The following is a 25870-nucleotide window of genomic DNA, read 5'->3' as shown; positions in this document are numbered from 1 at the left end:
ACCCCAGTACATTGTGACCCTTCAGCCCACAATATTTGTGCAAACCATGACACCAATTTGAAATAATTCCATCTGAGTGTACATTGTCTATTTCCTATCAGTTCATATGCCTGTCTTAATTCCTCTTTAATGTTGCTGTAATATCTGTTTCTACAATGTTCTCTGGTAGCATGTTCTGGACGCCTACCAATCTGTGTATAAAAAAACTAGCCTCACACATCTCTGAAAAATTTCCCCTTTCACCTTAAATCTACTCCTGCTAGAAAGTCACATTTTTATTCTGGGAAAACCCTATCTATAGGGTTTTTCACATGGATTTCACTGTTAGGAAGTCTCCCAACATCCCGGCAATGGTCGTTCACACAGGCGTGACCAAATCTCAGTTTCTGTCTGCGGGTTTAGATAGCATTCAAGCAGAGTGTCATCGCTACGTCATATTCATTAGTTCCTTAGTCACAGAATGCCTGCAGTTCAGTTTAGACTGCAGATGTCCTGGGAAAATGACTAGGGGTCTAGAAGGTAAAATATCAGAATGGGAATGACACCCCTGTTCAGAGCTTCTTACACAGCATGCATTCCAGGAAATGGGAATAATTTCCTGAAACATAGCAGGTGTGCAAAAAATGACTCTCAGAATCATAAATACTTCCTTCAGGTAGTCCCTCAGCCTCGAGTTCCAGAGAAAACAACCCAAGTTTGTCTAACTTCTCCTTACAGATTGTACCCTTTAATCCAAGCAATCCCTCGAGTTTCCATTTCTTCGCTGTAATGCAGCAATTAGAGTTGCATACAATACTCCAAAATACAGCCTGACCGTTTTTACACAGCTGCACCATAACTTCCTGACTTGATATTAATGCCCTGAACAATAAAGGAAAGTCTGCTATCCTATCTACTTGTGTTGCAATTTTCACGAAAATAGGGATTTGCATCCCAAACAATTTGTTTTGGTCAGTAGATTGCTCTTTTCTGAAATCATGGAATTCAACATGGAAATGAATAAACACTCTCCTTTGCCTGAAGAGTAAACAGGTTAGTTTCATATTGTTTTTGATACAGGCACATTTTTATCATTCACAGTTACAATGGCTTTTCAATACAGATAGCAACCAATTTACTTGCATTTTTCTAGCCACTAGCAATTCAATCAAAAACCAGCAGGCATCATGCAGTGCTGCAGTTCACAGTGACAAGAGTCAATCTATAGAGCCTTACAATGGTGAAATAGATCCTTCTAGCCACTATGTCAATCATCCAAGTTCCTATCTAGACTAATCCCATTTACTAGCACTTGGTCCGTAATCTTTTCTTTTAAAAAACGAACACAAAAGCTTTTGTCGGAGTACTTCAGCAAAATACTTTTATAGTAATTCGTCCTCTCCATTAGTTCACAATCCACAAAGTTTTGGGGCGGCGCAATTTGTGTTTCAGTTAGCGCAAAGCTTTTACAGCATCAGTGATCGGGACCGGGGCTCGAATCCCGTGCTGTCTGTAGGAGTTTGTATGTTCTCCCCGTGTCTGCGTGGATTTTCTCCGAATGCTCTGGTTTCCTCCCAGAGCTTGACAGCAAGGAAACGAGCCTGCTTGCTCATGCTGAGCAGGCTAGTCCATTTGACTGCATTTGGTCTCTCCCTCTCAGCCAGTGGTTTTCAAACTGCTCCCGAGACTCACATTCCACCTTAAGCAATCCCCATGCCATAAGTGCTCTGTGATTAGTAAGGGATTGCTTAAGGTGGGATGTGAGTGGGAAGGGAAGGTTGACCCAAATATTTTGTTTGAGAAAAATTGTCATTGATCCATTTCCTTTGGAGTTAACAAGCCAATCATATGCAATTTAAAACAATGGTTTTCAAACTTTTTCTTTACGCTCACATACCACCTTAAGCAATCCCTTACTAATCACAGTTCAAAACGTACCGGAGGGGTGTAGGTAAATAGAGTGGCATGAACTCATGGGCCAAAATGGCATTTTACCATGCTGCATGTCTAAATTTTTTTAAATTAAAATTCTCTCAATCTCTTGCCATAATTACAGGAGAAACTCTGTTCATTTATGCTTTTCTGAATTCTCCAAAATCCTTTAAAACTACAAGTTCTTGAAGCAAGTGAGTTTCAACATTACCTGAACATGGCGATCAAAAGGTTCAACAGCAATACGTTAGTGACCAGCAGGAAGATGACCAAAAGCATGATGATCAGCCAATTTGCATAACGATTAATGCAATGGGGCAAGTTAGCTCCTGCTGTTACATTGCCTCCATTGCCAACACATGATCGATTAACCATCCGAACTTCTAAAATGACACAGAAATTATTTTCAGTGCTAAAGCCCTTGACTGACAATAGACAATAGGTGATGGAGTAGGCCAATTGACTGGAAATGAAGTGAATTAAAAGAGAAGCACCGTAAATTTGATGCCAAAAAAAACCTGCTTTGACAATACAAAGGAAGAAATGAAACAGTGGCCAGGAACTACTTTAATACATTTCCAGAGAAATTTAATCAACCACTGTTCAAGTTGCCACATTTTTTCCGGGTTGTCTCTCCTGTATTGTGCTGAATTCAAAACAAAAATTAGAGTGGGCCTGACCCATAAATAGCAGAAGCCTCCTATTCAGAAGGCCATCTTGATTGTTCATAGCCAGAGCTTGACAGCAAGGAAACGAGCCTGCTTGTTCATGCTGAGCAGGCTAGTCCATTTGACTGCATTTGGTCTCTCCCTCTCAGCCAGTGGTTTTCAAACTGCTCCCGAGACTCACATTCCACCTTAAGCAATCCCCATGCCATAAGTGCTCCGTGATTAGTAAGGGATTGCTTAAGGTGGGATGTGAGTGGGAAGGGAAGATTGACCCAAATATTTTGTTTGAGAAAAATTGTCATTGATCCATTTCCTTTGGAGTTAACAAGCCAATCATGTGCAATTTAAAACAATGGTTTTCAAACTTTTTATTTACGCTCACATCCCACCTTAAGCAATCCCTTACTAATCACAGAGCACTGATGGGGTAGGGATTGCTTACAGTGGAATGTGAGTTTAGGGGGACAGTTTGAAAACCCCTGTAAGTCCAAATCAGTCATATCCTTTTGCCTGTCCAAATATTATTTTTTTTAAAGAGACAATAGGCGCAGGAGTAGGCCATTGAGCCCTTTGAGCCAGCATTACCATTCACCGTGGATGATCAGCCATGATCACAATCACTTCCACGTTCCTGCTTTCTCCCCATATCCCTCAACTCCGTAATCTTTAAGAGCTCTATTTCTTGAAAGCATCCAGGGAATTAGCCTCCACTGCCTTCTGAGAAAGTGAATTCCACAGATCCACAACTCTCTCTGGGTGAAGAAAATTTTTCCTCAACTCTGTTCAAAATGGCCTGTGGTTCTCGACTCCCTCAACATCAGCAACATGTTTCCTGCCTCTTATATGTCTAGTCCCTTAATAATCTTATATGTTTCAATCAGATCCCCTCTCATCCTTCTAAATCCAGTGTATAGCAGCCCAGTTTCTAATTTTTCAATATATAACATTCCCGCCATCCCAGGAACCAATTTCGTGAACCTCCCCTACACTCCCTCAATGGCAAGAATGTCCTTCCTCAAATTTGGAGGCCAAAACTGCACACAATACTCCAGGTGTGGTTTCACCAGGGCCCTGTACAATTGCAGAAGGATCTCTTTTCTCCTATACCCAATTCCCCTTTTTACCTTTTATCACTGCCTACTGTACCTGCATGCTTACTTTCAGGGACTGATGAACAAGGACACCTAGATCTTCTTGTACTTCCCCTTTTCCTAACTTCACACCATTCAGATAGTAATCTGCCTTCCTGCCCTTGCCATCAAAGTGGATAACCTCCACATTAAACTGCACCTGCCATGCATCTGCCCACTCATCCAACCCGTCTAAGTCACCCTGCATTCTCATAACATCCTCCTGACATGTCACACTGCCACCCAGTTTCATGTCACCTGCAAATTTGCTAATGCTACTTTTAATCCCTTCATCTAAATGATTAAAGTATATTGTAAATAGCTGCAGTTCCAGCACTGAGCCTTACAGTACCCCACTAGTCACTGCCTGTCATTCTGAAAGGGACCTGTTAATCCCTACTTCTTTGTTTCCTGTCTGCCAACCAATTTTCTATCCATGTCAGTACCCTACCCCCAATACAAAGTGCTCTAATTTTGCCCACCAATCTCCTATGTGGACCTTATCAAAGGCTTTCTGAAAGTCCAGGTACACTACATCCACTGGTTACAATTGTACTCACCTTTACTACTTCCTCTGGCAGTTTGTTCCACATACCCACCACCCTGTGTGTGAAGAAGGTGTCCCACAGATCCCTTCCTTTTAAACCTCTAGTTTTAGACTCATCTACCCTGGGAAAAAAATGACCATGGCTATTTACCATATCAATGCTACTCATGATTTTCAAAGCCTCTACAAGGTTCCCCCTCAGGGTCCCATGCTCCAGGGATAAAAGTCCCTGCCTACTACGTGGATTCAAGTCCACCTGCCATGGTAACATTCTTGTGAATCTTTTCTGCACCCCTTCCAGTTTAATTACATCTTTTTAAAGCTACACAAGTGTGGTCAGACTGCACAGTTTAGGACTGGTTCTATACTGGTAAAGGAGGTGACCATGATTTTGGGCCATGGGGTCTGGTGCAAGCTTCTACAGGTTGATCAGTACTTAATCCATGATTCCAATGCCACTAGAACCCGGTCACGGTTATCTCCTTCCGGACCAATCCAGTCACACCCTCAAACCGCTTTCTCAATCCCTGATCCCTGAAGACCCACATTTTCTACTTAATCCCTCATTCTCAACAACTTCCACCTCACCATGACCAAAACCCATTTTCCTTCATTTATCTCCTTTCAGGAGTTGGCTGCTTAGGCCTTCGGGTTTCCTTCTCCATTGATTAACATCACACCTGATTTTTCATCCCTATGTCACTTTTCTGCATTTACCACATTCCACAGTTCTCTTACAATTCAAAACTCTATCAGTTATGAATCTACATCGTTACTGATCTATCGGAACCCTTGAGCAGAGGGAGTTCACTGCCATCATCCTGGTCTCAGAGTACATTCCACCTCAGGCTGGTACTGGAGGGACTGAGCACTGTGATTAACAGCCATGAGGCAGCACATCCTGATGCCTTCCCGATCATTGTGGGGGTCTTCAATCAGTCCAACCTGAAGAAGACTCTAACAAACTGCCACCAACTCATCAAGTGAAACTAGAGGAGCCGAGACACTTGACCACTGCTACACCATGAAGGACGCCTACTGAGCCATCCCATGACTGCACTTCGGGAGGTCTGATCACTTGACTGTACTTCTATTCCCAGGATACAAGCAGAGACTGATAACCACAGCACCAGTAGTGAAGACGGTGAAAGTATGGTCAAGGGAGATGGAGGAGCATCTGCTGGACTGCTTTGAATCGGTGGATTAGACCATATTCAAAATTCACCCTGAGACTGGAATGAATTTGCAACATAGTTAAAGCTTTTTTTATTTGGCAAAATAGATCCTACTTTGATGTTATCTAATCATAATGAATTATAATTACAGAAATAAATTTATTAGTGTTACAAATCAGTAATGTATAACTTAAGGCCCGCAAAATTGGGGTTCATAAATCAAGATAAACATGGGAATTAGATTTAAATACTCAAATAAGTGAAAAGGATTGGATGGAAGAATAATATGACTCAACTCATAAATGTAAGATATAGGTTAGTTCAATATAATTTTTTTTTTACATCAGTTATATTTGACTCCACAAAAATTAAATAGATTAAATCCTGCCATATTAGATTTATGTTTTAGATGTAGATCTGAGGTTGGAACTTTTTTCATTCAACTTGGCAATGTCCTAAATTTAGACCATTTTGGTTTGGGGCATGTTTTTTTGGGGGATGAATTACTGGGGTCAAATTTCCACAGGACCCGATGCAATTTTTACTGAGTAATATTAAAGTTTTAAGGCCAAAATTAAATTAAAATATTTATCAAATTGAATTTGTGTTCATTGCTTTAGCAGTTTCTAGGAAATGTATAGCAATATCATGGAAGTCAGAAATAGATTTAAGGCATGGAAATATGGTATGCAGATCTTCGTACAGGGAGTTTATACCATTAGAGAAAATTACATGATCTGCAAGATAAATACTATGTTTTTTGGAAAATATGGAGCCCATATTTATAAAATTTTGATTTGCATGCATGATTGACTCTCTGAAGACCTCACTTCTTGGTAATCTCCAATAGATTTTTCTGTATATATATTTTATTTTATTGGCATTATCCAGTTTTTTCTTTCTTTTCTTTTTAGGGGTGGGGGGGGTGGTTGGGAGGATATATACCACATGTATAATTTTTTATAATTTAATGTAATTATATTGTGGTTAAATATTTATAAATAAAGTATTAAAAAATGAATATGCAACATGTACCATCGACCTCTTCAAGACAAGTGTGGGCCCACACGCACATACTGGGTGTTACCAAACTAAAAGCCTTGGATGAATTAGAGGATTCACAACCTGCTGAAGGTGAGATCAAGGTGTTTAAGGCCAGGGATCGGGATCTTATAACGTCTAGGTATGACCGGCAAAAGACCACCTTTGAAGCAAAGTGGCAATTCTGGAGGAAGCTTGAGACAGAGACATGCCAGCTGTGGGAGGGAGTGCCGGCCATTACAGCCTGCAAAGTGAGGGCAAATACCATAGATGGTTGTGATGCTTCATTACCTGATGAGCTGAACACCTGTATGCCCGTTTGGAGAAGGAGAACCCAACTGTGATGAAATGCTTTCAGAGGTTGGTTATGACCAGAATTAACACATACCTCCTAGAAAATAGCAACTTATACATATGGCTAGTCTTCATAGACTAGAGCTCAGCCTTCAACACCATTATTCCCTCAGTGCTGGTTAAAAACCTCCAAACTCTGGGCCTCTGCACCCGCCCCCCCCCCCCACCCCCCGCAGCTGGATCCTTGGATTTCTCATCAGAAGACCACAGTCAGTATGAATTGGTAAAAACGTTTCCTCCTCACTATCAATACAGGTGCCCCTCAAAGATGCATGTTTAGCCCACTGCTCTACTCACTATACACCCATGACTATGTGGCCAGGCACAATTCCAATGCTATCTACAAATTTGCTGATGACACCACAGTTGTCGGCTATGAGGAAGATAGTTGAGTGGTGTCATGCCAATAACCTTGCGCTCAATGTTAGTAAAAGCAAGGAGATGATTGTGGACTTCAGGAGGAAGTCAGGAGAACACAAACCAGACCTCATTGAGGGCTTAGTAGTGGAGAGGATCAAGAACTTCAAATTCCTTGGTATAATCATCTTGGAGGATCCATCCTGGAGCCTCCATGTCAATGCAATCATAAAGAAGGATCGCCAGTGGCTATACTTTGTGAGGTGTTGAGGAGATTCAGTATGTCACAAAAGACTCTCAAAAACATCTACAGGTGTACCGTGGAGAACATCCTACTGGTTTCATCACTATCTGGTATAAAGCTACCAACAATCAGGATAAGTAAAAAACTCCAGAGGGTCGTTAAGTCGGCCTGCAACATCACACGCACCAGACTTCACTCCGCTGAGGTCACCTACAAGAGGTGGTGTCTTAAAAAAGCAGCCTTAATCCACCACCACCCAGGCCATGCCCTCTTTACTCTGCTACCATTGGGGAAAAAGGTACAAGAAACTAAAGAAGAGCACTCAGTGGTACAAGGTCAGCTTCTTCCTTGCTCCATCAGATTTCTGAATGATTAATGAACCAAAGACACTGCCTTACTTTGACTTTCCATGCACTATTTTTATTTTTTGTTGTAAATGGTTTATATGAATGTCTGTACTGTGATGCTGCCACAAAACAACAAATTTTATTACTTGTTCTTGACAATGAATTCAGATTCCGATTCTGAGAGTTCCAAAGCCTGAAAATCTCTTTTCACTTGCCTGTGTTTGAAACAACAATCCCTACTTTGTGACCTCCCGTTAGAAAGCAATACCCCTCTGTCAAACTAGAAAGCCCTGCAATAATTTTGAACGTTTCAATGAAATTTCTTCTAAATTAAAAGCAATACTTAATCATCTAGAAAAAAATTCTCTGATTCCTGAATCAATCTAAGAAACCTTTGTTATAGTCCTGTACATATATAGCCTTCATGTGAATTTGTGTGTCAAGACCCGAAAAAAGAGTACTATGCCTTGTGCCACACATGCAATAAATATCGCACCAGTGCGACCTCCCAATAAAATAGGTTCTGGACTACTTGCTCATGATTGGCTTAAAGCACTCTGAGGTCAGGATAAATTTCTAAACTAGCCTTTTTAAATTGCAAGAATGATTTCTAGTCCATGTTTAAGATCTCTTCTTCAAATCAATTCAGAATGGATTCCTTACTTCACACTCGAATCTCACAGTTCTCTGCTCACTCCAGATCAATCCTAACCTTCTCATCAAACCTATAGATAAGGACAGTGCCATTGTGGTTTGGTGAACTGATTTTCTGCACTTGGACACCTCCTCATACCCATCCCTGGTCCATGACCCCACCAAAGATCATCAGGTCATCATCTCCCATACTACCACAGATCTGATCACTTCAGGAGATCTTCCCTTGTCAGCTCACTCCTCTGAATTCCTTGGTTCATTTTTGTCTTTAATATTTGTGCCAGTCTCTAGAAAGAGGGGTTCCATGAGTCTTCTTTCTCTGGCACTCCACTACAACACTCTTCTTCCCCCAAGTTTGCATCCAATTCTGTTTTTGAAAGTCGTTACTGAATCCATGTCCACTATCACTTGTAGATTTCACTGGCCTGACACAAATAGAATTTTAAGTTACCTACCATCTATTTCATCCAGTGGGATCTGGCCAAATATCTGCAGGTAAGGCCTGTAGAGAACATGTCTGAAGATCCAGTCCACGCGAGTCTCATTGGGGTGCATCAGTGCCTGAGTGGCTACCCCATAGGCAACAAGCCAAACACTCAGGAAAAAGAGGAAGAAAAAGACATCTTTCATCTAGTGGGAAGAGATGGAGGAAGGCAGATATCAGTTGATTCAGCAAGTAGACAATGAAAACTTATGGAACTGGTGAAGATAATTTGCTCACTATAATTTACCCAAGATACCCTAACAATTTGTCTCGATTTAACAGTATATAACCAAGCCTTTCAAATGTGGAATTTTTACATTTAATTTAGACATAATGGACCCTTTCAGTCCACTTGCCCGTGCCACCCAGTTAAATTCAATTAACTTACAACACCCAGTCCGTTTTGAAGGGTGGGAGGAAACCGGAGCCCCTGGGGAAAACCCACGCAGACATGGGGGAAACATACAAACTCCTCACATAGAGCACACCTGGTGCTGTAACAGTGTTGCACTAACCATGTCACATTCATTCCCCAATCATTGCTGAAGTAACAGCTCAGAAAAGGCAACCAAGTATTTTTTTTAAATCACTGCCTCAGACTAGTTATTGGGGGCAATAAATAAAGGTTCCAGCTTCATATCACAAGGCATGGGATGCATATTTGAGTTGACAATTGGGCATAGCTGTAATTAATTTTAGATTTGGTTGTCAATAAGGCTAACCTCACAATTGAGGAAAAAAAATTGGTGAAGCCGTTAACAAAAAATTAATTCACATTAATTCACCAATTGTATCCTTGTCTATTTGCCAATACAAAAAGAAACGCATCAATTTTGGAAAATTACCACACCATCAGTCTATTCTAGATCATTTGAAGTAACAAAGGTATTGCCATCAGTGCTCATAAGTTTTATTTTTATTTCAATCACTTTGTCCAAACCTTCAACACAATCTTGAACCCAATATATACAAAGGAGCCAAATTCCACAGATGATGAGATATCTACTTATCTGCCACTTAACACAAACACAGTAATTACTCTTTGAAGCATTCAAAGAATCTTTCTTTGCATATATTTACTATTGAATTTTTTTAATGGATTGCAAACTCAGCTGAGATGTGGAGTCCACGGCAGCTTTCTACCAGGCTAAAGATGTTCTGGCCAATGCCACCCTTCTGTGTGTTAATGTGCCCACTGCCCACAGTCAATGCTTGCACCACGGCTGTCGGCAGTGATCTGAAGCAGCTGATTGATGGACGTTGGAGACAGCTTGCTTTCTTCAGCAGACACCTGCGACCCCTAGAGCAGAAGTATAATGAGTTCAACAGGGAGTTGCTAGCCCTCTACCTCACTGTATGCCATTTCCACTATTTCCTTGGGATGGGATATCGTGGTCTTCACAGATTATAAGCTCCTCACTTTTGCCTTTGCCATGGTGTCAGACCTGTGGTCATCAAGGTAGCAACGTCACCTCTCTTATATCTCAGAGTACACGACAGCTATCAAGCACATTTCTGGCAAGAACAACCATGTGGCTGATGCTCTGTCTCTAACGTCCATCCTATCTGTGTGCTCCCGGTCCTCCAGAGTTGACCATACAGTGCTCGCAGTGGCAGTCTCAGGACTACAGCTGGAAGACGTGCGTTTTGACCTACCCGAAGGGATATTTCTGTGGCGTGACCACCGAGCGACCAGGCCTGTCATTCCCACTGTTTCAAGGCATCGCATCTTCGACATGCCTCACAGGGTGGCCCACCCATCCATCCAACTCAACTGGTCACAGACAGATTCATGTGGCATGGCTTGCATAAACAGCCAGGATTTTCCTGTATGGTCAGACATCCAAGGTGCAGAGGCACATGAAAGCCCCTCTTCAGTCCTTCCCGCCAACACACAGATGATTTGACTATGTCCATGTGGACATCGTGGGGCCACTGCTGGTTTCCAGAGGCACCATGTATCTGTTCATGATGGTGGACAGGTTCACTAGATGGCCAAATGCTGTCCCGCTCTCAGTCACCTCCACAACATCCATGCACCAGGGCCCTCATGGCCAACTGGATATCCCATTTCGGCCTTCCTTCCAATATCACGTTGGACAGGGGGCACAGTTCACGTCCGGCCTATGGACAGCAATGGCACAGTTCCTAAGGACCCAGTTTCATCGCACCATGGCCTACCACCTCCAGTCTAATGGCCTGGTGGAAAGGTTCCATTGGCATTTGAAGACCCCCCTCATGGCACGGCTCCGAGATCAGGATTGGGCGGATGCTCCTTGGCATCCGCACAGAGTCGAAGGAGGATTTGACCACGTCCTCCGCTGAGATTGTCTATAGGGTCCCGCTGACAGTCCTGGAAGAGCTTGTACTAGAAGCTCGCAGTCAGGAGGAAACACCTACAGCACTGCTAACGTGACTTCATGAGAAGGTGGGCACCCTGGCCCCCTTCACAACCTCACATCATGGTCCAGCTCCATACTACGACCCAAAGATTCTCAACGACTGCAAATATGTCTTCATACGGAGAAGCGCACACTGGACGTCCCTTCAGCACCCATACAAGGCTCCATAGAAGGTGTTACAAAACAATGGGACTATGTGGCTTTTGGACATGGGGGGGGTAGGCAGTAAACATTCGCTGTCAACCGCCTCAAACCGTCACACCTCGACCTTGACCAACCAGTAACTGTTCCAGCCCCGCAGCAGAGAGATCAGCCTCCCAAGCGTGCAAACGTTTTATTAACTGTGGACTTGGCACCTCCAAACACTGGTTCTTTTTGGGTGGGGGGGGGTGACATGTAGTGGGCTGCACTGATCTGCAAGCAAACCGGGTCACGGAGGTGCAGGCTTGCACTGGGCTGACATCACAATGGTCTCGGGGGAGGGGGCCGTAAAGGATCACGGGGGTTGTGCTGATAAGCTCTCGGAGAGTTCCAGTGAAGTCAGTTGGTTGGTTCAGCTCACTCCCACCTTCCATGTGGTTTTTCTTTTGTTTGCTGCATGGTCTTGTACTTCTTCCATGTAAATTTAAACCAATGAAAGTTAAGCAAAAGGTTATTTTCTCAACAAAGTCAACAGCACCACTTCATTCTTGTTATACTTTGTCCCTTTAAAGAACAGAGTTCAATACTTGGGCACATTTCTAAAGGACGATGAATGAGTGCTGGGACTCCATTGAACTTGTGGGTGACAGGGAAAGGGTAGCAATGAAGCCTAATGCTGCCTCCCCTTAATAGTTATGCACACATTATCTGGTAACACTACCCAATCCACATGGAACAAGCCTGGAGATTTTCTAGAGGTGTAGAAGTTAGTCAATGCACCATTACAGAAGCTTGGTCTCAGCCTTACATATCGTTATATAGCCATTACACATTTCAAAAAAAAGTAGGAGAAAGGGAGATGGGATGGTGCTGTGATCCTGATTCAGGTTGTAAATGACATTGTAGCTCATGTAGACACCTACCATTCTCTCCACAATAATAATCTTTGGCCCCAGCTGTTTATTAATGGCAAAGATGTGAATCAGTCTCAGGGCAAACACCATGAAATCCAGGCACAGTGTTGTGCGGCCAGCATCATATGTGACAGATAACATTCTATAAGAAAAGGAACAAGTCACTGGTTCAGAAAACACAGATATGTAATGGCCCACAGATCTGCAAGGCAGCAGTGGGCACCACATGAAGACATTTTCAGTTTGCATATAGTTTAAGCTTTCTGACACACCTCTGCCAAAGTTCCATTTTGTTATCTTGTCCAATTTAGCCACCTTCTGCTGTGGATTAAATTTCAAAGGATTCCCCAAACGTTGTTGAAATTTTCTGCCATTCATGCAGAATTTCACATCACTTGATTTGCCCCATTGAGTCAATGCCAGCTCTCAGAGGAATCCAAACTCACCCATCTATTTGCCTTTAACCTATTCTCTAATGAGCCCACCGACTCCTCACCCACCTTGCATCAGAGGAAAATTCACCATGGACAATTAATGACACATCCTGGAAAAACTGGAGCCGCCGAAAGAAACTCATGCAGTCACGTGGAAGATGCACAACTCCACATAGACAGCATTGGAGATCAAGATCGAACTCGGGTCACAAAGTAAAGCAGGAAGGAATCTAATCAGTCGTCTGAATATGATTGGTAGAGAAGATAGCTGTGCAGTAATCAATTGCTAGTACAGTATAACCTCAAGAAAATGGGACCAATTAACAAGAATCATTTCCTATCCCAGGGAAAATGAAATGGAAAATATCTCTGCCTTCCAAAATGCAACACACTGGCTTTAGACACATTATTATCCAAAGACCGAGCAAGTGTAAAGTTCATCAAGATTCCATTTATTGTTTTCCTTTTCTGCTTCAAGAATGCAAGATGTTCAGTAAAAGAAAGGAAAACAACTCTTTTTGTCTCCCTGCTGCAACATGGATTTAAATCAACAGGGAGACAGACATAAGTAGATAAACCAGAGAATCCTGACAGCCAAAGGAGAGCTAAGAACCCACTGGACTTGAGCCAGAAACTAGATTTTTATCCTGGGATTGATATAAGAGGTGCATAAACAAGGCTGACTGACTACAAACTTGGGCCTATGACTAATTTTTGAACATTGATTAAAATAGTTTCTCAAATGAATATATACAGTCAAGTACAAGCTAATTATACGTTACAAAAGGACTGTGAGGGGGTGGGGAGATGAATCGGGGGGGGGGGGGGGGGTGGTACAAATAGAAGCATCATCTTCAATTGAATTGCTTCTTTCTTGGTTTAAATTAATTGGACCATTTCCCCCAAGCCCTTTCACATTTGCTAAAAAAACTTGTGAACCTGCTTCTCTCTCAAGTGGAATGTAGCAAGAGATTGGAGATAATTGTTAAAAAAAAGACAGTGTGAAGATGCTTCAGGGACACCAGTACTGACCTGCATATCACTGCCACAATGAACAATACCAAGGCCACCATGTCACACTTATTCCATGAATCCTCCGCATACAGTTTAAATTTCTTCACAATGTTAGTGTTTCCTTCAGTGAAAAAACTCTGGTGAGAGGACAGAAAGCAGAGCGCTTGAAGACGTGTGTTGATGTGATCATATTACATTTATTTAAAGTCCATCTCGGGGAAGGTAGTGCATAAATCTTCTGCCTAAATTATCAATGCACTGCTTTGAAAGCATGAGGAAAAATTAAAATATGTGTACTGAGTGGAAACTATGCAGAGAAACTGAATAATTTGGTAGTGGTGGAATGGCCAGTTTTTCCCAAGTGTACAAATAGTTTTGAGTGCTTTAAATTTCATTCACCATTAAAAACAAATGGTTAGCGCCATCTTATGGCAGCTATGGATACAGCAGATGGATTTGTCTGTTTTTGGGATGGAATGCCGTGTGGAGTTTTATTCTCGTGACAGTGTAATAATTCCCAAAATCTGCCTTTCTTTTCAGCATCTCCATCTCTATTCCTGTGCCTGGACATGTTACTACACTGTGATCTTCTGCTGCACCGTCCCTTCCTCTCCATTCCATAGCTACACGTCAATGCAGTTGAAGACATATGTTCTCACCTGTCGAAGCTCCTCCAGGGCCAAGGTGAAAACCCAGAAGTAGAGTGCTATCTCTGCCATAGAAGGACCAATAGGAGGTGGAGGCTTGAAATCTACCAGCAAAACATAGGCGAAAAGGGACAGAAATGCGAAATAAAGTATCACATTCCCCAGGAACACAGTTACAGGAGCACCCCAGAATTTCTTCCATCGTCGTATGATAAATTCTTGATATTCGTTTCTTTGGCAAGGTCTTCTTCCATCCCTTTCATTGCTATCAAGCAATATAATAACAAGTTGTTATATTTTAAACAAGTGAAATTAACCAGGGCTGCTTTCAGTACTTAACTGGTATTCCCCAAGATATGTCAGTCCATGAGTTAAGTATTATACCATCTGAAATGGTGAATCAATCACCCTCTATCTAGAATACATAATTGCCCTTTTAACTTATCTGGCCTGGTCTCACCTTATACAGATGTTTTCTTTGTCCTCACCATTCCTATTCTCTAGAATTTAAAATTCTCTTCTCTCTTCCCCATCTCTAATCTGAAATGTTACTTCAGTTTCCATCTCTACAGATGTTGGTCTGATCAACTGTTTCCAGCATTTTTCTGCTTTTATTTCAGAGATCCAGTGTCTGCTTGATTTTTAAACATTTTAATTTGCTATTTTTGGAAACCTGAGAATTTAAAAACCTGAGAACTTTCTCCCACTTCTTTGCTTCTAACTTCAGGAGGAGGGAAGTGTCTGCTCTCATGGTAAAGTTATGGTAGTGGAATTGGAATAACTCTGAGAAAATCTTGATATTTATATAGAACACTTCTATGTTTATTACTGTACCATTGGAATCCGTTAAAATTTGTATATCTGTTTATCCCTGTCCCACTCTTAATCCCTTTTGCTCAACAAACCTGTTGGCCTTGTCTTGGAGCAGAGAAGCCCTCTCCACATCAAAACTGTCCTGTTCTCGCTGATCAGATTCCTCCGTGGATGTGTGGTCATGTGCACTGCAGGGAAACAAAGGATTAGATGGTCATTTGTCTCATTGCTGATCAGACATTCGCTGTTGCATTTCCACGTTACCATGTGATTATATTTCAAAAATACTTCACTGGAGGTAAAGAGCTTTGAGACAACTCAAAATCATGAAAGGTGCATTTAATTTCTTCTACAAGGGGGTCAGGTTTTGGGCCAGTGTTTACAGTTTATAACATTCAAAAGACATTTACACAGCAACATGAACAGTCAAGGTTTGGAGCGCCAAGGGCCAAAATGCATGCAAACAGGACTCACTAGGGGTTAAAAATCAGGCTCTTCCATTTCAGTTAACATTTAGTGTAAAAGGGTGAATTGCATTAGGCAATTTTCACACTGTAAATACAATGTGATAGAAAGTTGACAGGCCTTCCAATGAGGGATGAGTGATAAATACTGATATATTTATCAATGGGGCTCCAATAGCACACACAATCTTTACAGCCACCAGAACAGTGCTTCTGTTTAAAAGCACACCCAAAAGACAGTACCCTCAACACCGCTGCTCCACTATTACACTGGCAATTTACATTACCATCGTGCTGTTGGCTCAGTGGCGTCCACAGGTTGGTGTAGTAACACCACCCCCCCCCCCCCCCCCCCACCGATGGATCGAGCAGGCGTGTGTTCCTTGCATGTCTGGGATGGCAGAGTAAATTAGCAGAGTTTTAGCCTTGTAGGTACTGCATATTGATACATGTAAGCTTAGTTTATGAAAAATGTTGTTGTTATAATTAACTAGAGGGATATTTTTATAAAAATATAATATGAAACCCTGCACAAAAATTTTATAGACAGACAGTCATTTTGGTATCACGCCCTCTGACAGTGCAGTCCGTACCCCCTAGTGACTGCAGCAAGTAAATTTTTGATGCATCAGTATATCCTATTTACTTGGATGACAATAAAACTCTCTCATCACTAGAAGTTCAGCCTGAATCTTTGTTCTCAGGTGGGACTCGCCACAAGAAACGTCAAAGGCAGCAGAGGGTGAAAGAGATGCTATACTCGAGACTCTCACAATCAGAATCGTTCAATTCTGCTGTTCTCATGTTGCGGTTTTAGCGGCAGCCTCTTGGTTTACTTGTGGGGAGCTTTCAACTCTGAGTTAGAGGATCAGGGAGTGAGATGGAACAAGGACAACACTGCCATAGAAGTAGTATCCCTTAGCAAGGGAGACCAATGCCCAGTTTGCATGCTCCAGTCATTTGGGATACCTTTAAAAAGAACCCACAAGAGCACGGTGAGAATTATTAAATTCTTCAGGACAAATATTCTGCTTGAGCAAACCTACTGCATTGTCTGTCTTCACAAGAGTAATTTAAAATGCATGAGATCCTGAATGAGAAGCATCAGGAATTAAAAGGTCAGAGGCTTGGAATGTTTGCTCACCAAATTCTTACCTGAAAGTAATAAAGTTTGTAAAGATTAGAGGAGGACAACAGAATCCTGATAGCAACTTCCAGAATGGTGTATCAGTCGACATATCACCCCACCAGATTTTAGTCAGTAGAGCCTAAAATGATGAATTGAAAAATCGGTCAGTTTCTATAATGAGCAGCTTTATGGTCTCCTTAAGCTTTAACATTGGACCTGTAGTCTGACAGCAAAGAGGTTGTTGAAGAGTTCAAAAGGGTCAGGAAAGGTGGGGAAAGTTTGAACATTCTTGCAAGTATTATCAATAAGTAGCAGTATCTCAACAGGACCCAAAGACAGAATGCAGTGAGGATTTGGAGGGCACTACAATAAAGGATAAAAAAATAAGCTGCGCTCACTGTGCTGAGATTAGAAAGAGATGACAAGGACCAGGCAACAGAGGTGACATGGTAGATAATGATGGCGTGGCCCTGCACATCAAAGGCTAGATGAAAGAGGAGCAGGTTAAAATTGTTGTAAATACACTGTTCTTTAAAGCAAGTTTAATCGGGGGAACGAGTCAGTGGTACAAAACTGATTACTGCAACGAACAAAAAAAGACCACCCACCCCATCTCAATGACTGCTGATTGTTTTCCTGGAGATGGCAGATTTATTTTCTCAATGCTGTTTAGGATAAAAGGAATTTCAAAACCTCTCAAATGGATACCTGAACACCATCGTGTGCAAAGAAAGATTTGGTATCTGCCTCTGTAGCCAGCTGCAGGCAGGTGGCCTTACTCCAGTACTTAGTTTTGCGGATCAGTAAGTGAAAGGCTCTGTCTTCGTTGTTCGCATAACACTCGCTAAACAGATCTGGAATCAGAGAACGTGACACACCACATCAGGAACTTACAGCCAGCTCACTGATGTGACCTAATAATAAAAAAAAACAGCAATTACGCTCACACAGGATCCCTTGAATGCATTGGACTCCACTTCCAAAGTTCAGTCCCATTGAATTCAAACTTCTCAAGAAAGCTTCAGTTTTTGAATATTTATAAATGGTATAAATAAAGTGGAAGAATTTCTGCTCTGCCTGTTAGACAAGGTTTAAAAAATGTTCAACACATTGTGGAAAAGGTACAGCCAATAAAGGAATTCAAATTAAAGTGTAAAATGAGAACAGTGGACTTGATCATGGGATCAGACTAACAAATTAGGACTTAAGGGCAGCCACTAAGACATACCTTAGAGTACAAAGGAATAGTTTCCCAATCACAGCAAAGGAGGGGAGAACCACTGAAGGACCAATCGAATGATCAGCTGATCGATCCGACGACAGAGAAATGCCATTTATTTCTTTAAGACCACTCTCCATTACAAGTCACCGTGGAGAGCACAACGTTCCTTGGTGTACATATAAAGGATGACCTATCCTGGACTCACAACCCCTCATGAGTCAGGAAGGTGCAGCAGCACCTACATATCCTCAGGAGGCGGAGGAGGGCAAGGCTACAGACCCCCACCTCAACAGCCTTTTACAGGAGCACCAATGAGAGGGTCCTATCTGTCTGCATCCATGTGCAGTTTAGTAGCTGTGAAGCATCAGGACTGGAAGTTAAAACAGAGGATCATTAAAGCAGCTGAGAGGATCACTGGAGTTCCTCTTCTCTCAACTGACAATGGGAGAGTTGACCAAGTAGGGATCAAGGAACCCATCCAGTATCTTAACCCACTACCATCAGGATGGAGGTACAGGAGCATCAAAAATCAGTTCGGGCAATAGCTTCTCCCTGCAGGCTGCGAGATTGATGAACAGTATCTTATAACCATGTAAATCATCCCAAATATTTCCACATATTTATTTCGATTATTTTTGTCATCGTACGGTGTTTTGAGTATGCACCGAGATCTGCAGAGCCACTGTCTTGTCAGTTTGTATATGTACAATCAGATTTTAAAAATCTGAACTTGCACTTAAGTATCTTGAGATCCACACCATAATCACTGGATCAGCGGTGCCTGAAACAATATCTCTCCGCTGCAGTGGAGCTCATAGTACCTATGGCCAGTTGATCATATTTTGCCCCCTTCATGCTCCGAGCAGTCTCTGTGTCGGATTCCAATCGAGCCATTTCCTTCAAGATCTTGCACGCTGCCAGTGCCGCAGGCACAGCTTCTGGACCCTGAAAAGGGAAGGAAGGGTGGTGGGAATGCAAGTTACTTATTTGTATGATTATCGAGGGAAACCTGAGATCTTGACCCTGTGCACTGAAAAGTTTCTTTCCTTAAACATGAGCACAGATTAAATCAGAAATGCAAAATGCAGAAATAAACCACCCTATAATTTATATTTTGGTTGTTCTGGCCGCATAATGAGCAAGGAAGTTATCAGTCAAGAAGGTTAAAAAGCCAACTGGGGTTTGGAAAACAATTTGGAAACTGGGGATTAAAGGGTTTCAAATGATTTTTTTTTGGGAGGTGGGGGGAAATCAGTAAAACAAAATGGAGCTCAGGAACAATTTTCCAAAATGGCCAAGTGACTGAAGACTCCATCTGTAATTGCAGTCAGATCAGAGCTGCAGCACAGTAGCAAAGTTATTTTGCAACATCCAAAATCTTGCACCATTGAATATTAAAGCACAGTTACAGGCCCTTCAGCCCACAAAGGAAACCTGCTCCTCAGCAATCTAAATTTTCCCGACCTCATACCCATAATCTGCTATTTTTCTTACATCCATATGTCTATCTAAGAGTCTTTTGAATGTCCCCATTGTACCAGCCTCCTCCAGCACCATCCCTGGCAATGCATTCCATGCACCTAACAGCTGAGGATTTTTAATTGAATACAACCTGGAATAAAAAGGTCAGTATCAGTAGTGGTAACACCTGCAGGTTGCAGAAGGGAAACTGCTTGTTTGCACCTCCTGAACCAGTCACAGAGTTGGCTCTTGATGGCTTAAATAAGCTACTCAGTCAGAAGGCAACACAAGAGGGGCAAGTAACATTAAACTTGCTGTTGCTGTCCACATCCTATGGAAAAAAAGAGGTATTTTTGTCTTTGGAATTTTGTGGGAAAAATGGAGGCACCGCTATTCCAGTTCCAATGACCTGGGGTCGAATCCTGCGCTGTCTGTAAGGAATTTGTACCTTCTCCCCATGTCTCAGTGGGTTTCCTCTAGGCACTCTGGTTTCCTCCCACCCTTCAAAACATATAGGGGGGGGAAGTGGGGTTGTAAGTTAATTGGGTGTATTTGGGCAGCATGGAATCCTGGACCTGAAGGGCCTGTTACTGTGCTGTATGAAACACTTGTTACCGTAATCAATTTTACTTTTATTCTGGTTATGAGCCAAGTTTCGTTGGTTGAATTCAAAGAATCACTTTAATTTTTTTTTGTTGTTGAAAAAGAAACATTGAAAGGTTGGTCTCTTCGAGGGGAGAACTGGAATCAAGCAGGCGGTAGAAGCAGGCCCGCAGCCTTCGATGGGTCGGCAGGGAGGCAGCCTTCGACAGATTGGCGTTGAGGCGGCCTTCGATGAAGAGTGGGAACAGCAGCGAGGGGCCGGACTATGCGAGGCGAAGCCTGGCAGGAGCAGCAGCAAGGGGAAGTTGAATTTTTGATATTTTTTTGCAATTAGAATATGGCAGTCAAGGCAGGGGAATGCTCCTCTTGCAGGATGTGGGCTGTCAGGGAAGCAAACAACATCCCTGATCATTTCATCTGTGAGAAGTGCATCCAGCTGCAGTTCCTGAAAACCCAAATTAAGGAATTGGAGCTGGCATTGGATGAACTACAGATCATAAGGGAGGCAGAGGTTGTGAATGACAGGAATTACAGGGACATTATCAAGCCTAGGAGGCAGGAGGAGGGTAGATGGGTGACAGCAAGAAGAGGGAAAGGGAACAGGCAGGCAGTGCAGGGCACCCTTATGGGTGTTACCCTGAATAACAATATACCATTTTGGACACTGTTGAAGGGGACAACCTACCAGGGATAAGCCACGTCACTCAGGTTTCTGGCATGGAGTCTTGTCCAGTGGCTAAGAAGGGAAGGAAGAAGAGGCGAGCTGTAGTAATAGGGTTTTCATAGTTAGGGGGACAGATAGGAGGTTCTGTGGAGGAGATAGAGTATCTCAGATGGTATGTTGCCTCCCTGGTGCCAGGATCTGAGATATTTCAGATTGAGTTCACAGCATTCTCAGGAGGAAGGGTGAGCAGCCAGATGTCATGGTTCATAGAGGGACCAATAATGCGGGTAGGAAGGGTGAGGAGGTCCTGCAAAGAGTGTTCAGGGAGTTGGGCGCTAGGTTGAAGGACAGGACCTTCAGGGTAGCAATCTCAGGATTGCTACCTGTGCCACATGTTGGTGAGGTTAGAAATAGGAGGATAATGCAGCTTAACACATGGCTGAAGACATGGTGCAGGAGGGAGGGCTTCAGGTTTCTGGATCATTGGGCTCTCTTCCAGGGAAGGCGGGACAGATTCTGATGAGATGGTTTGCATCTGAACTGGAGGGGGACGAATATCCTTGTGGGAAGCTTTGCTAGTGCTGCTCTGGTGGGTTTAAACTAGATTTTCAGCGGGAGGGGAACCAGAGTGCCAGAGCAGATAGATGAGTGGAGGAGGGAAAAGATGAGGTGAAAATTGCATGCACCGTTAGAAATCAATGGGTTGTATGTGGTGGAAATGTTCTCAGGTGCATTATTTCAATGCAAGGAGAACTGTAGTAAAGGCAGATGAGCTTATAGATGGATTTGCATGTGGAATTATGACAATGAGCCCATTAGTGAAACTTGGTTGCATGAGGGGCAGGACTGGCAGCTCAATGTTCTGGACTTCTGTTGCTTTAGACACAGTAGAACAGGGTGGGGGGTGAAAGGGGGAGAAGTGGCATTGCTCATCAGTGAAAATACCACAGATGCACTCAGGCAGACAGACCAGAGGGCTTGTCTACTGAGGCTGTATGGGTGGAGCTGAAGAATGGAAAAGGTACGACCACAGTCATGGGGTTGTATTGTAAACCACCCAATAGTCAGCGAGAATTAGAGGAGCAAATTTGAAGAGATACCTGACAGTTGCAGGAAACAAAGTAGTGACAACAGGAGATTTAAATTTTCCACATATTGACTGGGGTTCCCATACTGTAAAATGGCTGGATGGCTTGGAGTTTGGAGTTTGTCAAATGTATTCAGGAAAGTGTTCAATATCAATATATAGAGGTACCAACTAGAGAGAGGGCAATACTTGATCTTCTATGAGGGAATGAGACAGGACAGGTGACAGAAGTATGTGTTGGGGAACATATTGGGCCCCAGTGATCATAATGCCATTAGTTTCAGGTTAATTATGGAGAAGGATAGGTCTGGGAATCGGGTTCAGATTCTAAATTGGAGAAAGGCCAATTTTGAAGAAATGAGAAAGGATCTAAAATATGCATGATTAGATTAGTTTGTTTTCTGGCAAGGATGTGCGAGGTAAGTGAAGGACCTTCAGAGAGAGAGAGAGAGAGAGAGGTATAACAGGAACAAGTGAGGTACTTGAGGAGTATAAAAATTCAAGAAAAACCTCAAGAAAGAGATCAGGAAGGCTAAAAGACATGAGGTTGCTTTGGCAGACAATGTGAAGGAAATTCCTAAGGCGAAATGCTTAATATGAAATAGTGACAACTTAAAATGTGGTGCCCAAGTAGCATTCAAAATTCCTTTATTGTCATGTACATAATACACACAAAATTTGTTTGCCCTGTAAGGCACACAATGAGGTGCTACCAGGATGACAGATGAGGAAGAGAAGCTAGGGTCCCTTTGACATGGTGCATCCATGTACTCTTCAACACTGCCACCTCCTGTGCTCTTGATGGTGATGTGCAACCATTCTGGTAATCTTTAAACGAATAGTACACAATCCTTCCCAAAACTCTTCCTGAAAGGAATGGCAAGAAGTTATAGGCCCTTCTAAAAAGGAACTCACCATTTCCCAGAAATAGTTGGCCAGCTCCTGTCGGTTCTGAAGGATTGCCCACAAAAAGAGGTCCCGCCAGGGGTTTTCAAAAGTTTGACTTAGGTCAGGCATTGAGAACAATTTCTGACCACGCAACTTGCTGTTTAGTTCCTGAAAAAGTCATATATATATTAGAAAACCTAAACAAGCCCAAAAGCTCATTCAATTGAACTTAAACTTGCCTTTTGAGAACAGTTACTCAATTTCTAATATCTGCATTTACCCAAACAAAACTTGCTTTGTCTCTGTTGCTAGGTTAGTGTTACTCCTGGTGTAAGCTGCTTGATTTTCCTGCCTTTTCCCCAGCTCCCAGCCTCACAAGGGAGGAATTTCAGAAGTACATCTAAATCGATACAGGCAAAACCCTTTCATCAGAGAACAAGTGGGAGGGGGTTGTGTTTCAAAGTGCACAAATAACTCAGTGGAGGATCTTCTAACTCAGCAGTTAGGCCGGGGGGTGGGAGGGGGGGTGGTGGTGGAGAAAGAAAAGGATGCATGATCAGTAAAAAAGTACCTGTGTGCTGTGGGTATGTATTAGATACGTCAACAACAACCACCTCCTTTCGGATTTCAGATAGCTGAGATGCCATCAAAGCAAAGCTGATGTTGAGTCACACAAGAACCCTTCAGCAAATAACGAAAAGCCTGGCCAAAACACAGCACCTTAACTAGAGTGAGCTGGAGAGCCAAAGTGAAGAAGGGAATTCTAGAACTTGGAACCTTGACTTCTAAAGTTACAGCCACAAATGATGCGATTAATTTTTCAGGCCAGAGTAACTGGTGTGCTAATATCTCTTCAAGTTACAAAACACAAGAAGAATGCAGGTGCAGAGAGAGGCAAAACCACTGAAGGATTTGAAAAGGAGGGTGAGAATTTTAAACCCTGAATGATATTTAACCTGGTTGATTGGAACAATATCAAGTTAGCATTCAGAGTCAGTGTCTCAAGTTTAGAGAGCAGAAGAAATCAGAAAAGAATATTAAAAGTGTATTGAGATAAAGACAAAGATAATTTATTAGACTGCAGCGGCTCACCTGCATGACGAGAACTGGCGCCAGCAGCCGCGTGCAAGTCCACAGCCAGCGACATCCACGGAGATGCTCAGTGCGTGGCAACGCTGTGGCCCGGAAGTTGACATCACTTGCACCCCACTGGGGTGCTAAGGACTTTGGGACTGGGCAGGCCTCTTTAAGCACGCGATTTAAAACCAATAAAATAGTTACTACAGAACTCTTCAAGGCTCAGCGTGTTCCTTTCGGTTTAGTGGCTTAGCAGCCACACATTGGTGACCCTGACAATCCAAAGCTATTTGGACCCAATGCAAACAACTCCAGCAGCATGGACTACACAAACTACTCAACTTTTCAAATCCAGTTTCACTGAAACTGCCGACTTTCTGGAGCGATCAGCCCCTTGTCTAGTTCCAGCAGGAAGAGGCCCAGTTCCAGGTCAGGAACATTGTCTCAGATGAGACCTGATATTATGATGTCGTGGTTGCAGTCGACCAGGAAATGGCAGGCCGTGTCATGGACTTTCTATGGCAGCCTCTGGAGACTGTCAGGTATGAGACACTTAAGGCCCTGTTAGTCAGCACATTCGGCCTCTCATGCCGTGAATGGGGTGCACAATTGCTATGGATGATGGCCTAGGCGTCCAGGTGCTGTCAGCCTAATAAGTACTAGCAAGATGGCCACAAGCCATGTCAACTCTTTGAACAGTTCTTTTTGGAGCAGATGCCTCCTACTAGCAAGCAAGGACTTCTCCGACCTGTGAAAAGTTGCTGCTCACGCGGACGCTTTGTGGCGCTCCAAATGAGACAGCGGAGCCAGTGTCGGAATTAGTGCTGCGGCACAGCTGAAGTCCCTACCACACCACACCCCATCAGCTCAACCTGCAACACCCACATTGAACAATGACACCAGTTTGGAATCTTGGTGCTTTTACCATCGAAGTTGTGGATCCGGGGCCCACCGATGCAAATCACCATGATGGTTTCAGGGAAACGAAAAGGCCAGCCATCACTAATGGCTACAGCGGGACGCCATTGTGATAGCCTCCTGTACATCTGGGACAGATAATCTGGGCATAGATTCCTAGTAGACATGGGAGCCGAAATCAGTCTCCTGCCCCACCCCCCCACCCTTGAGCCACGATACCAGAACTAGAGGGGCCAGAGCACAGGGTGGTTAATGGCAAGACCATCCACACTTACGGCACATGGACTGCCCACTTGCAATTCGGTTTCAGCCGATTCATGTGGACATTCACACTGGCGGCGGTGTCACAGCCATTGCTGGAGACAGACTTCCTCCATTTGCACAGTTTGCTGGTGGACCTGAAGGGATAGAGGCTGGTCGACTCTAAGACTTTACAATCCTTTCCCCTTGGGGAGGTCAAACTGCTATCCCTGTACCTCGTCTCTGTCACATGCTCAGACAACGAGTTTGCCAGTGTGTTATCAGAGTTCCCATCCATCGCTATGCCAGTTTTCCACAACAGCCCCTAAACATGGTGTGACACACCACATCCCCATGCAGTCACACCCCCTGCATGCCCAGGCCCGCAGGCTACCGCCAGTGAAGCTCCGGCTCGTGAGAGAGGAGTTTAACAAGATGGAGGAAATGGAGATCACACGGTGCTCAGACAGTTCATGGGCCTTCGTGCTTCAATATGGTGCCCAAGTCCACAGGTGGATAGAGGCCATATGGTGACTACTGGAGACCAAATGATATAAGCGTCTCTATTAGATACCAAGTCCCACACACACAGGACTTCATGGCCAACCTGCATGGGGCACGCATCTTTACTAAAGATAGACCTGGAGCATAGGTATCACCAGGTCCCAATCTATCCCGAAGATGTCCCATTTAGCCTGTTTGAATTCCTGAGGATGCCATTCGGCCTTAAAAACACGGCACAGATCTTCCAGCTCCTCATGGACTTGGTGGTGCATGTCTTGGACTTCCTGTTCATCTACCTGGATGATATCCTGGTAGCCAGACACTCCTGTCAAGAGC

At 43.2% G+C, this 25870-nt stretch overlaps 1 protein-coding gene across 1 annotated transcript in view; it reads right to left on the bottom strand.

Moving 5' to 3' along the window:
• Positions 1-25870, bottom strand: part of trpm5 (transient receptor potential cation channel, subfamily M, member 5) — an 88404-nt gene that overhangs the window by 11838 nt on the left and 50696 nt on the right. The window contains exons 12-21 of the mRNA XM_069896695.1: positions 22823-22963; positions 18914-19037; positions 17579-17724; positions 16897-17009; positions 15370-15465; positions 14477-14729; positions 13836-13954; positions 12379-12511; positions 8884-9058; positions 2123-2294 (exon numbers count right to left, since the gene is read on the bottom strand). Of these exons, the coding sequence (XP_069752796.1) occupies positions 2123-2294; positions 8884-9058; positions 12379-12511; positions 13836-13954; positions 14477-14729; positions 15370-15465; positions 16897-17009; positions 17579-17724; positions 18914-19037; positions 22823-22963 (1472 nt within the window). The remainder of the gene's footprint in view (positions 1-2122; positions 2295-8883; positions 9059-12378; positions 12512-13835; positions 13955-14476; positions 14730-15369; positions 15466-16896; positions 17010-17578; positions 17725-18913; positions 19038-22822; positions 22964-25870) is intronic.

This window comes from Narcine bancroftii, chromosome 1 (genome assembly GCF_036971445.1).
Source record: "Narcine bancroftii isolate sNarBan1 chromosome 1, sNarBan1.hap1, whole genome shotgun sequence".
Classification (NCBI taxonomy): domain Eukaryota; kingdom Metazoa; phylum Chordata; class Chondrichthyes; order Torpediniformes; family Narcinidae; genus Narcine; species Narcine bancroftii.
The sequence above is the reverse complement of the archived record's forward strand: the minus strand, read 5'-3'. Positions and strand labels throughout refer to the sequence as shown.